Source organism: Papio anubis, chromosome 11, assembly GCF_008728515.1.
Source record: "Papio anubis isolate 15944 chromosome 11, Panubis1.0, whole genome shotgun sequence".
Taxonomy (NCBI): Eukaryota; Metazoa; Chordata; class Mammalia; order Primates; family Cercopithecidae; genus Papio; species Papio anubis.
In genome coordinates this window covers 86,415,268-86,434,374 of record NC_044986.1, presented here as the reverse complement: position 1 = coordinate 86,434,374, position 19,107 = coordinate 86,415,268, and the positions used below count along the sequence as shown (strand labels likewise).

Sequence of the window (19,107 nt, the reverse complement as noted above, 5' to 3'; positions counted from 1 at the left end):
TGGCTGTGGCTGGGTCTTCTAGGCAGCAGTGAAGTGGCTATGGGGCAGAGACATGGGGAAGCGTAACATTTGGAAATGGGAAGAGCGGGGCTGGGGCCCAGAGCCTCACCCTGGAGGAAGTCTGTCCAGCTGGGTCCCAGCCCCACCCTGCTCTTTTCCCTCCTCCCAGATCCGTGGTCACCATGTGGCCCAGCTGGACCCCCTGGGCATTCTGGATGCAGACCTGGACTCCTTTGTGCCCTCAGACTTGATCACAACCATTGATAAACTGGGTAAGACTGGGGACACTTCCTCAGGACAGCTATGGCAGTGCTGTGTGGGTGGCCCGGTAAGGAGCCCACGGGCCCAGGGGACATCCTGATCCTTGGGAATTCATGGGGCCCAGGGAGCAGCCCACAGGGCCTCCTTTCCACCTTGCCTGCGTACTGCCTGTTGTTCCTGAGAAGGACGCCTGCCTGCCGCCTTCCTTAGCTTGTGCCCCATATGTTCAAGCCTGAGAGGCTTGTCCTCCCTGCCACCCTGGGCTCACTCTCACTTCTGCTCCCCAGGCTGGACCCAGAGGGAGGGCACTGGGGAGACTGGGAGGTCTGGTGAGACTGCAGGACTCCACCTGGGCCTGACCTCCCTCCCTCCACTCTGCTGCCTGGGGCTCGGCCACGCCTCCTTCTCCAGCCTTCTATGACCTGCAGGAGGCTGACCTTGATAAGGAGTTCCAGCTGCCAACGACCACCTTCATCGGGGGCTCTGAAAACACCCTCTCTCTGCGGGAGATCATTCGACGCCTGGAGGTGAGCACAGGCGGGTGTGTGGGGCGCGGCCGAAGCAGCTCTTCGGAGCTCGCCAGAGGACGGAAAGGCACTGCCTTTTTTGTTCCAGACAGCAGGGATGTTAGCCATCCCTCTTCCCCGCTCCTCATGGCGTCCCAATGTGTCTCCCCAGAACACTTACTGCCAGCACATTGGCCTGGAGTTCATGTTCATCAACGATGTGGAGCAGTGCCAGTGGATCCGGCAGAAGTTTGAGACCCCTGGTGTGATGCAGTTCTCCAGCGAGGAGAAGCGGACACTGCTGGCCCGGCTGGTGCGCTCCATGAGGTTGGCACCACCCGGAGGGCCAAGTGGCTGGAGGTCCTGCTCCAGGGCTTTATGAGACGTTGCACGGCCTGCCTAAGAGAGCAGGAGGGTACCACAGGAAGGCAGGACTGGATCGGCCTCACCGCTGGCTGCAGGGAGGAGAGTTGGGACCAGGTGTTTAGGCAGTTTGGCCAAGAGCTGGCCCAAGGCAGAGCAGGTTAGGTGGGCAGGGATGAGGCTCTGGGAGAATAAGACAGCAGGACACTAAGCAAGGCCAGAAGTGGCGGGAAGTGGCTGTGGGAACGTTTGGGCAGAAAGTTATCCCTGGTGTGGAGTGAGTGTGGCCGCATCACCTGTCTGCCCACTGGACTTTTCTGAAGCTGGGTCCCGCAGGGCTGCAGGGCTAGGGGAACACCTGACTCAGCGGCTGGATGCAAAGTGGATTCCTGAGCAGCGAGGTGTGGCCTGGAGTTTGGATTCAGCTGGGTGGAGATCTTTGGGACTTGGTGAAGAGAGCCCTTGGAGTGTGGCAGGAGGGTAGTGGGCTAGGAGTGGGTGGGTGGTGGCCTGTGGGAGAAGCTTGGCTATGAGGAAGAGAGAGGGTGGCAGCTGGGAAAGGGTGTAGGCAGAGGCCTTCAGCTGGGAAGATTCCCAGCCTCCCCTAACCCTGTGTTCCTTGCTGGGTGGGACAGGTGTGGTATCCATGGTGTGCCCTGGACCATTTAACAGAAGGAGGCTTTGTGACTTCCTCTGTCCTGGGCATTCAGCTCTGAGCACTCGTGAACAGTCCCTGTGAGCCTCAGTCCCATCCCTCTCCATCCCTTTCCCTCTCCTCTCCTCTCCTCTCCCCATCCTCTCCCCAAGCAGGTTTGAAGACTTCCTGGCCCGGAAGTGGTCCTCAGAGAAGCGGTTTGGTCTGGAGGGCTGTGAAGTGATGATTCCTGCCCTCAAGACCATCATCGACAAATCCAGCGAGATGGGGATCGAGAATGTCATCTTGGGGATGCCACACAGGTGGGTCCCCCTCCCCGCTGGCATCTTGCCCATTCTCTTCCAGCCCAGGGGACAGAGGTGGGAGGGATGAGATGGAAATAAGAGCAGAGGTGTTGGTGGGACCTGGGGGTAGAGGTGGGTTTTTGGACAGTTCTAAGTCCCTGGGCCTGGCCTTCTCATCACAGAAATTGCTAGGCACTCGGCCAGAGTCACCTGGGGCCGGGTACTAACCAGGTTATCAGGCACCCTCTCTCCCTGGCCATGTTGCTGCTGTCCCTAGCAAGGGTGAGATTTCAGAAAGGGGTACAAAGTGCTTCTTGAGGTTCCTGTGAATAAGGAGAGGTGGAGGGGTTTCTTCCAGGGAAGGGAGGGCAGGGCCTGGGCAGTTGTTCCCAGGTTGTGTCTCCCACAGGCAGGTCTGTGGAGATGAGCCGAGGGTCTCTGACCTGGCTGCAAGCTGACTGCATGTTTCCCTTGACCTTGGTGAAGATCTGGGAGGCTTGTTCAGCAGTGAGGCGTTACCTCTGAGCTGGAGCCTGTGAGGAAGCAGGAGGGGGAGTGCAGCCTGGGAGACGGAGACCTCTGTGGCTGGGGTCCTGCTGAGTGGGCGTGTGCACATGTGCAGAGTGGCCTGTGGGAAGGGCCCTGGGCCTTTCCTGTGACGAGGGAGCTGCTTGTGCTTAGGCTAGCCCAGGGCCGCATCAGCATGAGGGCATCCAAATGTATGGTGCAGGGGTCCCCATCTGTGGCTGGCCTGCCAGGAACTTGGGGTTTGTCTGTCATGGGGGGCCTGGGAATGCCCAGTGTCTGGTCAGAGGGTTAGGCAGAGCTGGTCTAGTGACCTGAGGCAGCAAGGAAACACAGGACTTCAGGCCTCGGGCCATTACAGCAGCAGGAGAGGATGGTGCCTGGTGATCGGGTGGCCTGAGGAGGGCTCTGGGCATGAAGGGGCTGTATTAGGCCAGGCCAGGCCAGGCCTCCACAGTGGGGGAGGGAACCCTGAGGCCTACGGGCTTTGCCAGGTGAGAGCCCGGCCCCTCTGGCTCCAGGGGCAGGCTGAACGTGCTGGCCAACGTGATCCGCAAGGACCTGGAGCAGATCTTCTGCCAGTTTGACCCCAAGCTGGAGGCGGCAGACGAGGTGGGTGCCACGCTCAGGTCCCGGCACCCTTGGAGAGCTGGATATTTGGGAGGTGAACTGGGGAGGGTCTGGACTGGGAGCTTCCGGGCTGAGATAAACCTTGAGATGGATGCATGTGGAGAAGCCAGCGAGAGGCTGGGTGTTTGCCTGAGGCCCCTAAGGCTTTTGGGAGCAAGGGCTGCAGTCTGTGGGAGCTGGGAGGGCCCTTGGATGATCTGGGTCAACCTCCCTGTTTTGAGCTAGGGAATCTGAAGCCCAGAGACGCAAAGTCTTGCTGGAAGTTGGCTCAGCTCTGCTCATGTGGCTGTGCCTCCATGTCCAAAGTCCTGTCCATCAGCCAGGAATGACTCCCTTGCTCGTTTGTTTGCTCAAGAGAGCCTTGGGCGGTGAGGATGGTTTTCTTTACCCATCAACCTGCTGAGGAAATGTTGTTCCTGTGCCCACCCCCTCCCTGGGAGGCCTTGGCCAGGCCTTCAGCCCAGACTGCCTAGCCTCTTTCTTTCTTTTTCTTTTTGAGACAGAATTTTGCTCTTGTTGCCCAGACTGGAGTGCAATGGTGCGATCTCGGCTCAATGCAACCTCTGCCTCCCGGGTTCAAGCGATTCTCCTGCCTCAGCTTTCCAAGTAGCTGGGATTATAGGCATGCGCCAGCACGCCTGGCTAATTTTTGTATTTTTAGTAGAGATGGGGTTTCGTCATGTTGGTCAGGCTGGTCTTAAACTCCTGACCTCAGCCTCGGCCTCCCAAAGTGCTGGGATTACAGGCATGGAGCCACCACTCCCGGCCAAGTGCCTAGCCTCTTTCAAAGTCCTGCCCATCTTCCCTTTCAGTAGCTCTGTGGGTCCTCTGGACAGTGAGCCTGTCACTCCCTCCTCTGTATCCCTTTGCTGTCAGGACTGTCTTTCCTGCGTGTGTGTGTGTGTGTGTGTGTGTGCGCGCGCGCGCACGTGTGGACCCATACCTACTGGCTCCTAGCCTAGGTCTTTCTGACATCCTGTTCCTTTTGTTCTAGCACTTTCAGCCTTCTAAGCCTCAGTTTGCTCTTCTGTAAAACGGATAAAAGCGATGAGTCAAAAATGTGTGTATACTGGAAAACTTGGCCAAAGGATGTTTAAATGAAATTACTATTTTTTTTCAACTGAAAAAGAAATTTGATTATTGTAAAAACAACAAAACAGAAAGGTTATACAATGAGAAGATGTTCCTCAGTGAGACTCCATTCTTGTGGCCAATTTTGTTTGTGTGCTTCTGTTGTGTTTAGGTGTGTACTTCTAGAAACATTTCATGCTGATACTGACAAACCTCTTTGTCCAGCATAGCTTTATTTGTAAGAGGCCATGGGCATAGCCGTGACGCCAGGTGGCACCTTGCTGTTTTCACTTAACAAGTTGTCATTGTTTCCTGCCTGCACACAGGCTTCTTACAGCTAGAGCATCCCTTGTGCTGGACCTTGGGCTGTTCTAATGAGGGTCCTTACACATGTGTGAGCGAGTTTATCTGTTAGATGGTGTTGGAGCAGTGCAGTGACTGGAGCTAAGGGGGTGGGACTAAATGACCCTCCCAGGAGCTGGCAGATGTCAGCAAGCCCATCCACAGTGTGTGACGGTGCCAGAGCCCCCACCCCACTTCCTCCCACATGCTCTCGAATCCTTTCATCTTTGCCAATATGATAGGTGCAAAAGAGGATTTTGTTGTAATGCATTTCTTTGTTATGAATTCAGTTGCTTATCTTTTCACATGCTTTTGAGCCATTCGTATTTTTCTGTAAATTCCTACTTGTCGCTTTTGCTCATTTTCCTGTGGAGTTTTTGGGCTTTATCTTCCTGATTTGTAAAAGCATTTTGTACATTGAGGGAATTTGCCCTTTTTCTGCATTTGTGTATGAATATTTTTCTCAGCTTGATATGTTTCCCCTATCGCTGGGCGGGGGTTTGCTCCCCCGTGACAAAGTTGTTAGAATTTAGGTGTCTTGTGTGTTTTCGGTCTTAGGATATTGTATAGAATGCTATAAATATTCCTTGCTTCAGGATCGTAAAATGTTGTGTGTCCCTCATTGCTGCCCTTGGTGTGAGGAGTCAGGGGATTCAGCTTCAGTGTTTGCTGGCGGCCTGGCCGAGGGTCTCCGCACTGATGCCTAGGTCCTGCCCTTCTCTCCCTTTCTTCCCTGCCGCTGGATGGCCTTCCTCACTCCCATGCTCTCCTGCTCCGTGGTCAGTGTGCAGAGAGGCTCTGAGCCAAGGCCCAGGGTCCCTGTCTTCCTCCCTCAGGCCAGTGAGGAGGGGCAGTGTGATGAGGAGAGCCGGGTCAGGGACAGCTTGGCCCTCCCAGGCAGTGGGATCCGGGATGTGCCAGCCTGACTATGGGCTGCAGTGCTTGCCTGTGTGTCTACCTGTCTGGTGTGGGAGGGGAGGATCCATCATGTTCCCACTTCCACCTTCAGGGCTCCGGGGACGTCAAGTACCACCTGGGCATGTACCACGAGAGGATCAACCGTGTCACCAACCGGAACATCACTCTGTCGCTGGTCGCCAACCCCTCCCACCTGGAGGCAGTGGACCCTGTGGTGCAGGGGAAGACAAAGGCAGAGCAGTTCTACCGTGGAGACGCCCAGGGCAAGAAGGCAAGCTCACCTGGGAGAGCCCCGAGGACCTGCACCCTGTGGGGTGGGCCCAGAGGGCTAGGCCCTGGGTCTCCACAGTACAGGTGCGGGGCTGGGCTACGCAGCCCCTCCTGGCTCACACCTGCCCTGCAGGTCATGTCCATCCTGGTTCATGGGGACGCCGCCTTTGCCGGCCAGGGCGTGGTATATGAGACCTTCCACTTGAGCGACCTGCCCTCCTACACAACCAACGGTACCGTGCACGTCGTCGTCAACAACCAGGTGAGCATGTACGCTCCACGCTGGGTCTCACAGCATCAGCATTCCTGGAAATCCAGGAAGTAGCTTGGGGGGAGAGTGAGATGCTTCTGGCTCTGAGCCCACTGCTGTGCTGCTTACTAGGCAGGACCCTGATCTGCCCAGCCTTGGCATCCTGGTCTGTGAAATTGGGGGACACAATAGGGAGGGATAAGCAGGGCTGGAAAGACCAAAGGAGCACCTGTGTAGCGAGTGCCTCCTGGAAGCTGGCTATGTGCAGCCCTGCATTGGCAGTCTTAGACACAGGGACCTTGGTGCCCTTTCTCTAAGGCAGCTGAGCGTCTAACAACTCATCTGGAGTTTAGAAAGCCCTGTGTTCATTGCCTTATTTGCATTAAGTCACGTCATCTTCTGTGAACATCCTATGAGGTAGGAATTTAAGTGAGCCCTTTTTATAGATGAGGAAACAGGCTGTGGGAATGTAAACACCTTGCCCCAGGTTGCAATTAGCAATTTTTGGGACTGGGATTTTTCAGGCCTGTGTTCCTCACCACTAGTGTGTCAAAGTGACTTGCAAAAAAGAGCAGGCTCCACTCGGCTGGTGTTGCTGCCGTCCCCGTGGGAGCTGTTGCCATGTCCAGTTGTGGGGCTGCTCACCATCACCCTGTCATGTCCCACATCCCCCCGGGCACCTCAGTGGACCTTGAGCGTCCCCCTGCTCAGTCCCCGAGGCTGGCACCTTCTATCTCACTCTAAGTAGAAAGGCGCAGCAGGTTTCTCCTGCCTCTGCAGATTGGGTTCACCACAGACCCCCGAATGGCCCGTTCCTCACCATACCCCACCGACGTGGCCCGGGTGGTCAATGCGCCCATCTTCCACGTGAACGCCGATGACCCAGAGGCTGTGATATATGTATGCAGTGTGGCAGCCGAATGGAGAAACACTTTCAACAAAGATGTTGTCGTAGACCTGGTGGGTCTGGGGACTGAGGCCAGGGCATGGGTGGGTGACTCATCCCTGCTGTGCTGAGCCAGTCTGATCTTCAGCATCTTCAGCACTCAGGGCTGGGAGTGCTTCTTGGATGAGAGATTTGTGCCACCAAGAGCAATCTGTGCAAAGGCCTGAGATGGGACACTCATTCGGTGATAGGTGATAATGGAGCTCAGAGGGCTCCCAGTGGGTGTGCCCTACTTGGATATTCCCCAATTTTGCAGCAGCTACATTGAGCACACAGCGTAGGGGAGGGCATGAGCCCCTCTGGCTGCTCCTGCAGGTCTGTTACCGCCGGCGCGGCCACAATGAGATGGACGAGCCCATGTTCACCCAGCCGCTCATGTACAAGCAGATCCACAGACAGGTGCCTGTGCTGAAGAAGTACGCAGACAAGCTGATTGCCGAGGGCACCGTCACCCTGCAGGAGTTTGAGGTGGGCAGGCAGGCTGCATGGGCACCTAGGACAAACTTTGGGTGGGGACCTGGGGAGGGGTTGTAGATGTTACCAGCCCAGTGCTGAGCCCTAAGGATTTAAAGAAGTAGCCACTGTGGTCCTTGTCCCCAAGAGGCCCCAGTTACCAAAGGGGACCAAGAACTAAGGATGCAGTTACAGCCAGGTGGGACACAGTGGGTACCGCAATGTGGGGGAAGCCCAACCTTGAGCAGGCGTGCAGGAAGGCTTCCTGTAGGAGGCGGCCCTGAGCTGGGGTTGTCCCCATAATTATCTGTGGCGTGTTGGTCCTTCCACCTTCATGGAGCTCTGAGAGCAAGGACTACAGGTTTCCGGAGTCTTCTCGGATCCCCTTGCTGAGCACACTGCAGGCCTGCCCAGCCTCGGGGTACCCGTGCAGGATCCCCTGAACTCTGAGACTTTGGCTTCTAGCCATGAGGTCCCTACTGACCAGAGACAGAGAGTTCTAGAAGAACTTGGTAACGGGGACCAGGACTTATGAGTCCAAGTGGACTGGGCCTCTGGCTGCCCAGGGCTTTGCTGCTCTGTCCACACCTTCCCCCTGATTCCAGGAAGAAATTGCGAAATACGACCGGATCTGTGAGGAGGCTTATGGCAGGTCCAAGGATAAAAAGATCCTGCATATAAAGCACTGGTTGGACTCCCCCTGGCCCGGTGAGTGAGCAGTATGTGGCTCAGACAGACTACCCTGGGCCTTGGGGTCTTGCACTGGGATCAGGACTGGAATGGCCCTAGGTGACAGCTGTCATTGCCTAGTCTAGAGGCTGCAGGCTCTATCCCTGAGGTCCTAAAGTTGTGTGGGGCCGATTCCTGCAAGTCAAGTTTAACATTGCTCTCTGAGCATGGATGGCCAGGTGCTCACTGAAAAGGGAGGGCACAGCCAGGTGGGAGGAGGGAGAGGAAGCCCTGGGCACTGGATACATGGGTCCGGGGTGCTCAGAGGGCTTCCCTGGGGGCAGGGTTAGAACAGCTGTGACCCTGGGGCCCAGAGGTGGGTGTTGGGCCTGTGGGGGAGTTGCAGCTGTGGCTGTTCAGCTGTCGCAGGTCCCAAGGGTGGGCTCAGGGTGAGTCCGAGTGACAGTGGAGTTTAGGAAGCCATGGGTCCCTCAGTCCTGGGGAGGCAGGCTGGCCAGGGGGATCAGAGGCCACCACTGACCCAGTGTGGACGGAGCCTCTCTCTCTGTCAGGCTTCTTCAACGTAGATGGGGAGCCCAAGAGCATGACATGCCCAGCCACGGGGATCCCTGAGGATGTGCTCACCCACATTGGCAGCGTGGCCAGCTCTGTGCCCCTGGAGGACTTTAAGATCCACACTGGTGAGGTTGCTGGGCCGGATGCAGCCCAGGCTGCTGTCCCCACCCCAACATTGTGCCTCGAAGGGAGGTTGGTTGGGATACAAGAGAGATGGTGTGTCTCATTCCTGCTCAGTCTGCAGTGGGTCCACGTAGCTCTCGGCACCTCGTCTGTGCCTGTGACAGTAGCTCTTCTCAGGGTGAGCGTGGTGAGCTGGGCAGCTCCAGATGCCACACTCCCAGCTGGGTACCAGTGACTAGTCTTAGGTTGAGTTTTCACACTGACTTTGCTGGGGCGTCCCTGGGTCGGACAGGAGAGCAGGAAAGCAAGGGCTGCCATGCAGGGGCTGGAACGCAGCCTGGAACTTGGGCAGGATTCTGCAGCTGAAAGGACGGTGGCTTGCCGGGGCCTGGACCAATGACCGAGGGCAGCCTCCCACTCCGGGGGCCCGTTGGCTGGGGCCACTGTGACCTTTGCCTGGGAAGTCCGGAGGGTCCCCTGTGGCTGTATTGAGGTGCTACACACCCTCTGACCCACCTGGAGGAGTTCTGAGGGGGTTCCCTTACATTTTGCACCGAGACCGAGTGCCCTGGGGCGGCTGCTGACAGCGTCTGGGGCATGTGCCCGCTCTGTTTGTGTGTTAGCCTCTGTGTGTGGGGCCAACAGAAGCACAGCATAGGCCTGGGGACTTGGGGTCAGATCCGAGTGCCTTGACAGCTGTGTGATTTGAGTAAATGACTCCGTGCCTGATGGTGTCTGGAACGAGGCCAATGCTCGCCAAGTGGTACCTGCTCCACCTCCCCATGGGCTCAGGGTGGCCCCTTGTCTCAGCTGGAGGAGGGATGCCTGGCCCTGGGCCCTCCTGCAGCATCCCTGCCCTCCAGCCACATCAACAGACGGCTGCCGTGCTTTGTGCGGGGTGTGTGCTGAGCACCTACGTACCCCCGCCAGGGCTGGCTGTCCCGTGGCCCTCAGGCCAGCACTCTCCTCCCACAGGCCTCTCTCGCATTCTGCGGGGCCGGGCGGACATGACCAAGAACCGGACGGTGGACTGGGCCTTGGCAGAGTACATGGCCTTTGGCTCCCTGCTGAAGGAGGGCATCCACGTGCGGCTCAGCGGGCAGGATGTGGAGAGGGGCACGTTCAGGTGAGCGTGGTGGGGCTCGGCATCCGCACAGGAGACCTGGAGCGGAAGCTGGGCCTGGCTTGGGGATCCCAAGGGGGGCCTTTGTTGGGGAGTGAAATAGCCACAGCATCCCCTGGCCCCTACCCTCTGGCTGACGTCAGAGGAGCCACCTCCTAAACCCCCAGGGGTGAGTGTGTGGAAGCTCACTGCTGGGCCCAGAGGAAGGCCACTGAGTCCAAAGCGTGCTGGCCCTCTGTGGTGCTCAGGATCGTGTGTGTGTTGGGGTTGTGTGGTGAGTGTGGGGGAGTTGTGTGTGGTACGTGTGTGTGTAGTGTGTTTGGTGTGTATGTGTGTATGTGGGGTTTGTATGGTGCGTGTGTGTGGTGTGTTTGGTGTGTGTGTGTTTGGTGTGGGGTATGTGTGTGGTGTGTTTGGTGTGTGTGTGGTGTGGGTGTGTGATGTGTGTGGAGTTTGGAGTGTGGTATGTGGAGTGTGCGTGGGTGTGTGGTGGGTGTGGGTGTGTGGTGTGTGTGGATGGGGTGTGTATGTGTGTGGTGTGTATGTGGGGATGTGTGTGGTTTGTGGTGTGTGGTGTGTAGTGCGTGTGTGGAGTGTATGTGGTGTGAATGGTGTGTAGTATGTGGTGAGTGGGGAGTGGGTGTATGTGGTGTGTGTGTGGTATTTGTGTAGCGTATTTGATGTGTATGTATGTGGTGTGTGTGTGGTTGTGTGGTGTGTCGTTGTGTGTGTATGTGTGGGGTGTGTGTATGTGTGGTGTGTGTGTGTGGGTGTGTATGGCATATGTGTGTGGTGTGTGTGTGTGGGGGGGTATATGTGGTGTGTGGATGTGTGTGGTGTGTAGTGTGTGGTGTGTGTGTGGTGTATGATGTGTGTATGATGTGTGTGATGTGTGTGTGTGTGGGTGTGTGTGTGTGTATGGGTGTGTGTGGTGTGTGTGTGGGAGTATGTGGTGTGTATGATGTGTGGTGTGTTGTGATGTGTGGTGTGTGGTGTGTGTGGTGTGTGTTGCGTGTTGAGTGTGGTATATGTGTGTGGTGTGTGTGGTTTGTGGGTGTGGGGGGGTGTATATGGGGTGTGTGGTGTATATGGTGTGTGTAATGTGTGTGTATGTTTGGTGTGTGTAGGGTGTGTATATGTGTGGTGTGTGTGAGGGGGTGTGTGTGTATAGTGTGTGGTATGTGTGGAGTGTGTGTGGTGTGGCATGTGTGATGTGATGTGTGTGGTGTGTATCATGTTTGGTGTGTGTGTGATTTGTGTGTGGTATATGTGGGGTGTGTGTGGTGTGTGTGTGTGGGTGTGGGTGTGTATGGTACGTGTGATTGTGTTTGTGGTGTGTAGTCTGTGTGGTGTGTGTTGTGTAGTATGTGTAGTGTGTGTGGTGTGTATAGTGTGTGTGGTGTTTGGTGTGTGTGCATGGATGTGTGGTGTATGTATGTGTGTGTGGTGTATTTCGTATTCGTGGTGTGTGTGTATGTGGTGTTTGGTGTGTGTGTGGTATATGTGGTGTGTGTATGTGTGTGGTGTGTGTGTGTAGTGTGTGGTGAGTGGGGATACGTATGTGTGTGGTATGTGTGGCATGTGTATGTATGTGTGTGGTGTATGTGTGTGTACTGCTGTTAAGCCAGCCCCTATCTTGCTTGTTTGCAGTTGTCTTTGTGAGTCCAGATGGGGACTTGACACTTGTCAGTTGTCCACACCACATTTCCTCTGGTCCGGGGCCCTAAAATGTTCGAGGTCCTGCCTCAGTCCGGTCCTGGTTAGCAAGCCAGGGTGGTGTGGCTTCCAGGACTTGACCAGCTGGCTTTCTTATTCCTGGTTGCTCGTCTCTGCCGGTCTTGCTCCAACCAGGGCCCAGGTGGTCCTCTGATGCACCCTGAGCTACATGTCAGTCCTAGCCAGGGTCTGGGGTTCAGCCAGGCGCCCCTCACTGTGCCCACCTCGGCTACTGCACAGTGGTTTCTGTCTCTTGTGAATTGGGACAGGGCTGATGAGATGATAAAGAAGCCAGCAAGACGGGGCAGGGGAAGTGGCCTCCTAGGAGGTGGCTCTAGCTGGCACCTGGGAAGTGTCTCATCAGGTCCTCTTTATGGGTGAGAAGCTGACACTCAGGGAGGTGACACAACTCAGTTCCTTCCCACAGACCCCTCAGTGTGTGGTGTGTGTGGGCTGCCGGCAGGCAGGGGGCATACTGCAAGAGGGACCACATGGCTCTGGTTTTCCACAGCCTTCTTGGATGCCATCCTGTGGGACCCTGCAGGTTTCCTGGGACAGTGACGGAGGCTTGCCTGCCTCCTGCTGCCCAGCTCCCCTGCTCCAGGTGAACAGGTGCCAACCCACCTGCCCTCTGTCCCTGCCCCGGTCTGTGTCTCTGCAGTCACCGGCACCACGTTCTCCATGACCAGGAGGTTGACCGCAGGACGTGTGTGCCTATGAATCATCTCTGGCCTGACCAAGCCCCATACACCGTGTGCAACAGCTCCCTCTCGGAGTACGGAGTCCTGGGTGGGTCCACACTCTCCTGCAAGCCAGGCAGGCCCCAGACACCTGGGGACCAGAGATGGGCTGGGAAGGGACTGGGGCCAGGGCCTGGGAGGGGCGAGAGATGCTCAGAGGCCCCGAGGGGATGGCCCTGGGGGATGGTGATTGGGCTGCCCCCACCTAAGGCCATGTGGGAGATGAAATCGGTCCCATCTGGGCCCCTTGGGGATCCAGTTAGGGGGCCCTGCTTGCTTTGAGGGGGCTCTGTGGGTATCAGGGCCCCAGTGGGCACAGACAGCCCAACAGAGTCTGCTGCGGGTTTCAGCTGCTGAGCAGTCCAGTCTTGGCCCAGCCCTCCCGCATTCCTCTGAGCCCCATCTCACCTCCTCTGCCCTGCACCCTAGGAACCCTGCACTGAGATCCCTTCTCTGGGCTCTGGGCTTCCCTGCCTGTGTCCCCTGTACATGCTGTCCCTCAGCTGCATCATTAGCTGGCTCACCTCCTCCTCACTGCCTGCCCCTAGAGGCCAGGCAGCTCCCCGCCCCCAGGGAGATGCCTCTAGGGTTGTTTCTGCCCCTTCTTAGCAGCTCTGCATGTTTTTAAGGAGTTCTTCTTGACAGATGGTCCCTGCTGCCTCCCCAGGATACCTAAATATGGCTGAACCTGACCACACATGATAGCAGGGCTGAGGGTAGCATCTCTGGGCATGTTGTCAGCCCCCAGGGTGGTACATTCTACCCTTTGAATCGCAGGGAATCCCTGGGTTCGTCCTGGCTTGTGAGAAGGATGGGTGGGGGCATGGAGGATATACTGAGAAAGGGCTGAGTTTGACTGGAGCCACTGCCACTTGGTGACAGCGTGCAGCAAGCTCTATCTTGTCTTCTGTTTAGGCTTTGAGCTGGGCTATGCCATGGCCAGCCCCAATGCCCTGGTCCTCTGGGAGGCCCAGTTTGGGGACTTCCACAACACGGCCCAGTGCATCATCGACCAGTTCATCAGCACCGGCCAGGCCAAGTGGGTGCGGCATAACGGCATTGTGCTGCTGCTGCCCCATGGCATGGAAGGCATGGTGAGGGCTGCAGTGGTGGCTGGTGGCTTGGTGGGCTCTGGTGGGCCTCGGAGGGACGGGATGGACCCTGGGCCCCTTGTCGAGTTGGATGGTATGTGCTTTCCAGGCCCCTGGAGCACGTGGGTCTGCGCAGGGTGGGGTCTGCACATGTGCGTGCTGCAGCTGCTGAGACGATGATGCTACCCCTGGCAGAAGGCGCTACCGTGTATGAGTGCGTGCTATGCGCCAGGCGCTGTTCAATGCTTCTGAATGTTAACTCTTCCAATCCATACAGCAACCTAATGAAGTAGGCCCTGTTCCTGCGTTTCAGATGAGGAAACTGAGGCACAGAGCAGGGGAGTAGGTTGCCCAAGGTCTCACAGCTAGTAGCTGGGGTTTGAAGCTATCCTGTGCAGTACTGCCTGTCCTCTGGTCCCCTCCTGTGTGACCTGCCTCTGCATCTACGCATGGGACAGAGGGAAGACATGCAGGCTGGCTGCATCCTCCGGAGGCTCCTGGGCTAGCAGGAGGGGAGGAAGGAATAGAGTGTCATGTGATACCATCTGGTGGGCAGGCGGCCTGACCAGGCAGAAGGAGACAGGCAGGGGGCTCATCGCCACCATTATGCCCGAGCGATGTGTTTAGTTCTGAGACTTTACAGGCTGCGTACTCGGCATCCTCACAACACTGGGGCTCAGTGAGGAGGGAGGTGAGGCTCCCTGCTTGGGGCTGCCCACTGTGAAGGCAGCTTCTTGGGAGGCGGGATCTGGGCCAGGCTGCATGTAGGTGGCTGGGTCCTTGGCCATCCCCACCAAGAGGGGGCGAGTGACGGCTGTGGGGCGGGTCACCCCTGTCCTGCAGGAGCCGGCTTGGAGATGCCCCTGGGCTTGTCTTGCTGCTTTCATGGAGCAGAGCGGTCCATGTGGGTGAGGGTGGGCGAGGCCCAGGCTGAGCTGGGTCGGCCCCTACCTGGCTGTGTGGTCATGGGTGGTTTCTTACCCTCTCCTGCCTCTTCATCTGTGCAGTGAGGAAGAGTCTGCATCATGGGGCTTTTGGGGATTAGCGAGTAAGTTGTGTGGGGGTACGTAGAACTTTGCCTCCTGTAGCAGGTGCTCAGTCAGTGGCAGCCACTGTTCCAGGACATTCCAGAGAAAGCACGTCTCAGTGCGGGCTTTTTGTTTTTTCTTCTATCCCTGCAAGTTCACACACTGTGCTAGCTCTGGGCAGACCCCACTGTGAGGATGCCCATTCTGCTCTTGTTCCACATTCTTGATTCATTTCTGTGGTTCAGGCTCCAGGGCGAGGGCGCCTCCACTGAGATGCCCTCCAGACTCTCCCCTGAGCCTAGGGTCCCTACAGGGCCAGATGTCTGTCCCATGGTGGGGGCCAGCCTGGGCCATCTGGCATTTGCTTTCAGGGCCCAGAGCACTCGTCTGCGAGGCCCGAGAGGTTCCTGCAGATGAGCAATGATGACTCGGATGCCTACCCCGTGAGTGTTGCTGCTGTCCCCAGGACAGGGGCGTGCCCTGTTGTGCCCATAGGGCTAGGAGTCCAGGGTATGGGTGCAGCAGACAGCCACCCTGGCCATACGCATCTTGTCCCCACAGGCATTCACCAAGGACTTCGAGGTGAGTCAGCTCTATGACTGCAACTGGATCGTGGTCAACTGCTCCACACCGGCCAACTACTTCCACGTGCTGCGCCGGCAGATCCTGCTGCCTTTCCGCAAGCCGGTGAGTCACCGTCCCAGGGCAGGGGTTACATGCAGGGGCCCTGGCCAGACAGGGCCAGCTGGCAGCTGGGCATGTGTTTCCCTTCCAGCTGATTATCTTCACACCTAAATCTCTGCTGAGGCACCCAGAGGCCAAGTCCAGCTTTGACCAAATGGTATCCGGTACGTGCCTGGCCTGGGTGTGGGGCAGCCCACACTGGGGCGGTGGCCCATTGCGTGGCTTCTGCTCCTGGGGCTCCTCCATCCTCCCCACTGTCTGTGGCTCTGCTGACCTGCAGCAGCTCCTGGCGTGGTCCCACTAGCAATAGGGTTGGGAGGCTGGCACAGTGGCTGACCTGGGCCAGCTCAGGTCATGTGGGCTGAGTTCATGGCAGAGTCCACTGGGGCCCCGTTAGGCCCTAGCAGGGCTGGTTGAGGCCTGCCAGAGGCCTGCTGAGTTCACAAGATATTGAGTATCATTCATTCCTTTGTCCATTTTTAAAATTCACAAGCCAAACAGACATTACAGGCCCTGGGGTCCTGGTGTCCCCTCCAGGAGTCTTTGACCTTATTTACCTGGGAGTCAGATCAGATAAAACACCTATAGTTGCAGTTGAGAGGTGACTGTGATCCAGGGAAAGACAGGTGTGAGGCTGGTGGAGCAGAGCTGTCTTGGAAAATGGTCCTGGGCAGTAGGCGGAGGGCCGGGAAGGGCCTCAGCGTGGACAGGGGTTGGATTTTCTCCCACGTCTGTTTGGATGTCCCCTCTGTGCAGGTGGGTGGCTGAAGCGGGCAGTTAGAACTCTGATGTCGAGACTAGACTACCTGGGCTACTTGCCCTGTGCTGGCTTCTCTCTTGAGGGCCTGGGATCCATTTGGCCTTTCTGCCCTAGAGTCCTCACCTGAGATGCAGGGATGCAGGGACACTGCAGTAGCCTCCTGAGAGGTTTTGCAGTGGGCATGACCTGGGGTCAAGATCATGGGCTCAGGATGGAGGAATGGATGGGGCTTGGAGGTGAGGGCTCAGCTGCCAGGCTGAAAGAGGAGGAGCATGGAGCAGCCTCCTGGGACATCTGCTTAGTGATGGGGGACTGCAGTGCTCTGCAGGAGGTGGGCACAACTGGGCAGAAGCAAGGTTGGGGCAAAGAATGATGCCATCGTGTTGCCTTCTCTATCTCCTTCAGGGCCCTTCTCATTGTACCCCCACCTCCAGTCACCTTAAACGTGATGCTCCCAGGGCTCAACCCTTGGGTGTCTCCACCCCTCTCCCTGTGACAGCTCAGGGTGTCAGCTGTCCCCTGCTCCATCTTTTAGTTCAAGAGGTGTCCACTGCAGCCACAGGTCCAAACCTGCAGTTAGTCTCAGTGGCTAAGGAGAGCCTGGGGACGCAGGCCTGGTCCTGAGCTGCCCCAGCCCCTCTGGATACCGACATGTCTGCCGTGTCCTATTGGTCACTCAGGGACCAGCTTCCAGCGGGTGATTCCTGAAGATGGGGCTGCAGCACAGGCCCCTGAGCAGGTGCAGCGGCTCATCTTCTGCACGGGAAAGGTGTACTATGACTTGGTGAAGGAGCGGAGCAGCCAGGGCCTGGAGGAGAAGGTGGCCATCACGCGCCTGGAGCAGGTGCGCCTGAGCCCCTTGCACAGTCAACTGATGGGCAAGCTCATGTTGCTGGCCCCGGCTCTGGCCAGTATGCCAGCCAGGCCAGGTGAAGGCTGGTGAGGCCCTGTGCCTCCTGTCGGGGGGTGCTGGGGACACACCGCCCCTCCTCTGGCTATGCTCCTTTGTTCTTCCCTCCCCAGATCTCTCCATTCCCCTTTGACCTGATCAAGCAGGAGGCAGAGAAGTACCCAGGTGCGGAGCTGGCCTGGTGTCAGGAGGAGCACAAGAACATGGGCTACTATGACTACATCAGCCCACGCTTCATGACCATCCTGAGGCGCACGCGGCCCATATGGTACATGATGGGGCTGCTGATTGCCCCTCACCTCGGCCCTGAGGCTCCATCCTGGCTCTGCCTATCCCATGGGCCATGCTACCTGGAACTGGCCTTGCCTTTCTCTGGGCTGCATTTGGAAACCAAGGAGTTGGCCCCATAGTCTGTGTCAGCTCTGTGCACCCTGTCTGTGGTGGGACAGCTTACCCATGAGGGATGGGGCATCATCTGGACTGGCTTTGTGTTTGTTCTGCAGCCAGAACTGAACTAGAGAACCTGCTGCATGTCTCAAAATTCCTGCCTTTGATCTCAGGCCAGTTATGTAGCCCCTTGGAGCCTTAGTCCCTGTATCTCTACAAAGGGCGGTGATAAGATTAGATCTGATGTATGTATTAGCCCTGGCACATGGTGGGTGCTCAATACTGGCATCATGTGTCCCTGGGAAGACGGGAGAGGGTCCTGAGAAACTCCAAGAAGCCAAGTGTGTTTGTCCCCAAAGCCTTTGAGTTGTTGCCTCGTTTGTTGTCCTCATGGGCAAGTGCAGTGACATGGAGGGACAGTTTCTCCCCACTCTTCTGTGGCTGGGTGACTGAGTTTGACCCAGGCTTCGCAGCTCATTGGAAGTGGTGCCAGGGCCCAAAGGCAGGGCCTGTAGCTTCGAGGTCAGCCGTTCTCCGATGTGTGCCCCCTGCAGTCCTGGGGTGAAGGTGGGGGTGGGGAGGTGGCTAGGCCCGGTCTTCACCTTAGCTTGTCTCTCCTCCAGGTATGTCGGCCGGGACCCAGCGGCTGCACCAGCCACAGGAAACAGGAACACTCACTTGGTGTCACTGAAGAAGTTTCTGGATACTGCCTTCAATCTCCAGGCCTTTGAGGGCAAGACATTTTAGAGCTGGGCAAGACCTGTGTAGGTCTCGCTGTGGGTTGGCTGGGGACCAAGGAGGTGATGGAAAGGGGAGGGGTGGAACTCCCGCCCAGGAGAGGGGCTACGGGGCCCCAGGATAAAACAGACTCACACAGTGACAGGACCAAAGAGCCAGCACTGCTGGCCTTGGTGTCATGCCAGAATCTACCAGGACTGAGGGAGCCAGAGGAGTCCTATAGGCAGGCTGCTGTGCTGGCGCATCCCCCAGCTGCTCCCATCTTGCTGGAATTTCTTGTGCGGCTTCTCCACCTGTGTCTCAAGACGGATACCCTGAGACCTGTGTCTGTGGCTGCTCCCATCCTGGCAGCCCTGGCTGCTGCTCGCCACACCCTCGCTCATCTGTAGATTCAAAGCGATGTTCTCTTCTGTGCTCTTAGAAGTAGGGAGTTGAGCAGTGACTGCCAGGGGCAGTGAACCTGCGGGGTGATGTGTTTGCGCTCTGTTTTATGGGGCATTCTTGCAAGATGTGTCAGCTTCTGTGTGAAATGCAGCCACAGCTCATGTGTACCAAAGTAGAAAACCAAATCACAGAGAAATAAAAACATGCTTCAGAGAGATTTGCTGTTTTCACTTCATGTTATAAGACTGGGGGAGGGATAGGCGGTTGAGAGAAGGTAGGGAATGGGGAGAAAGTTAAAAAAAAATGGAGAGAAGAAAATATCCGTCTCCATGGATATTTTTTTGAGACGGAGTTTCGCTCTTGTCGCCCAGTCTGGAGTGGAGTGGCGCAATCTCAGCTCACTGCAACCTCCACCTCCCAGGTTCAAGTGATTCTCCTGCCTCAGCCTCCCGAGTAGCTGGGATTACAGGCGTGCGCCACTATGCCCAGCTAATTTTTTTGTATTATTAATAGAGGCGGGGTTTCAGCATGTTGGCCAGGCTGGTCTCGAACTTCTGTCCTCAAGTGATCCACCTGCCTCAGCCTCCAAAGTGCTGGGATGACAGGTGTGAGTCACTGCGCCAGATTTTCATTTGAGCACCAGGTAGTGTCTGTTGGCTTCTCCACTCGGGCCTTGTGTTGGTTTTGCTTCCCTGTGGAGATAC

At 57.0% G+C, this 19,107-nt stretch overlaps 1 protein-coding gene across 7 annotated transcripts in view; it reads left to right on the top strand.

Moving 5' to 3' along the window:
* Positions 1-18,620, top strand: part of OGDHL (oxoglutarate dehydrogenase like) — a 28,022-nt gene extending 9,402 nt beyond the window's left edge. For 4 of the 7 annotated variants that reach the window (XM_017962787.3, XM_017962786.3, XM_009214380.4 and 1 more), the window contains 20 exons: positions 170-272; positions 673-788; positions 940-1,094; positions 1,941-2,087; positions 3,116-3,206; positions 5,647-5,826; positions 5,959-6,087; positions 6,856-7,035; positions 7,337-7,489; positions 8,080-8,182; positions 8,716-8,844; positions 9,818-9,968; positions 12,343-12,470; positions 13,337-13,515; positions 14,912-14,983; positions 15,102-15,227; positions 15,316-15,388; positions 16,665-16,828; positions 17,008-17,162; positions 17,905-18,620. In XM_017962787.3, coding sequence (XP_017818276.1) covers positions 170-272; positions 673-788; positions 940-1,094; positions 1,941-2,087; positions 3,116-3,206; positions 5,647-5,826; positions 5,959-6,087; positions 6,856-7,035; positions 7,337-7,489; positions 8,080-8,182; positions 8,716-8,844; positions 9,818-9,968; positions 12,343-12,470; positions 13,337-13,515; positions 14,912-14,983; positions 15,102-15,227; positions 15,316-15,388; positions 16,665-16,828; positions 17,008-17,162; positions 17,905-18,028 — 2,658 coding nt within the window. In that variant the 3' untranslated portion in view covers positions 18,029-18,620. Of the gene's footprint in view, positions 1-169; positions 273-672; positions 789-939; positions 1,095-1,940; positions 2,088-3,115; positions 3,207-5,646; positions 5,827-5,958; positions 6,088-6,855; positions 7,036-7,336; positions 7,490-8,079; positions 8,183-8,715; positions 8,845-9,817; positions 9,969-12,342; positions 12,471-13,336; positions 13,516-14,911; positions 14,984-15,101; positions 15,228-15,315; positions 15,389-16,664; positions 16,829-17,007; positions 17,163-17,904 lie in introns of those variants that run through there. The other 3 variants (XM_009214381.2, XM_009214376.4, XM_021943241.2) reach the window with 3 other exon arrangements.
* The last annotated feature ends 487 nt before the right edge of the window (positions 18,621-19,107 follow it).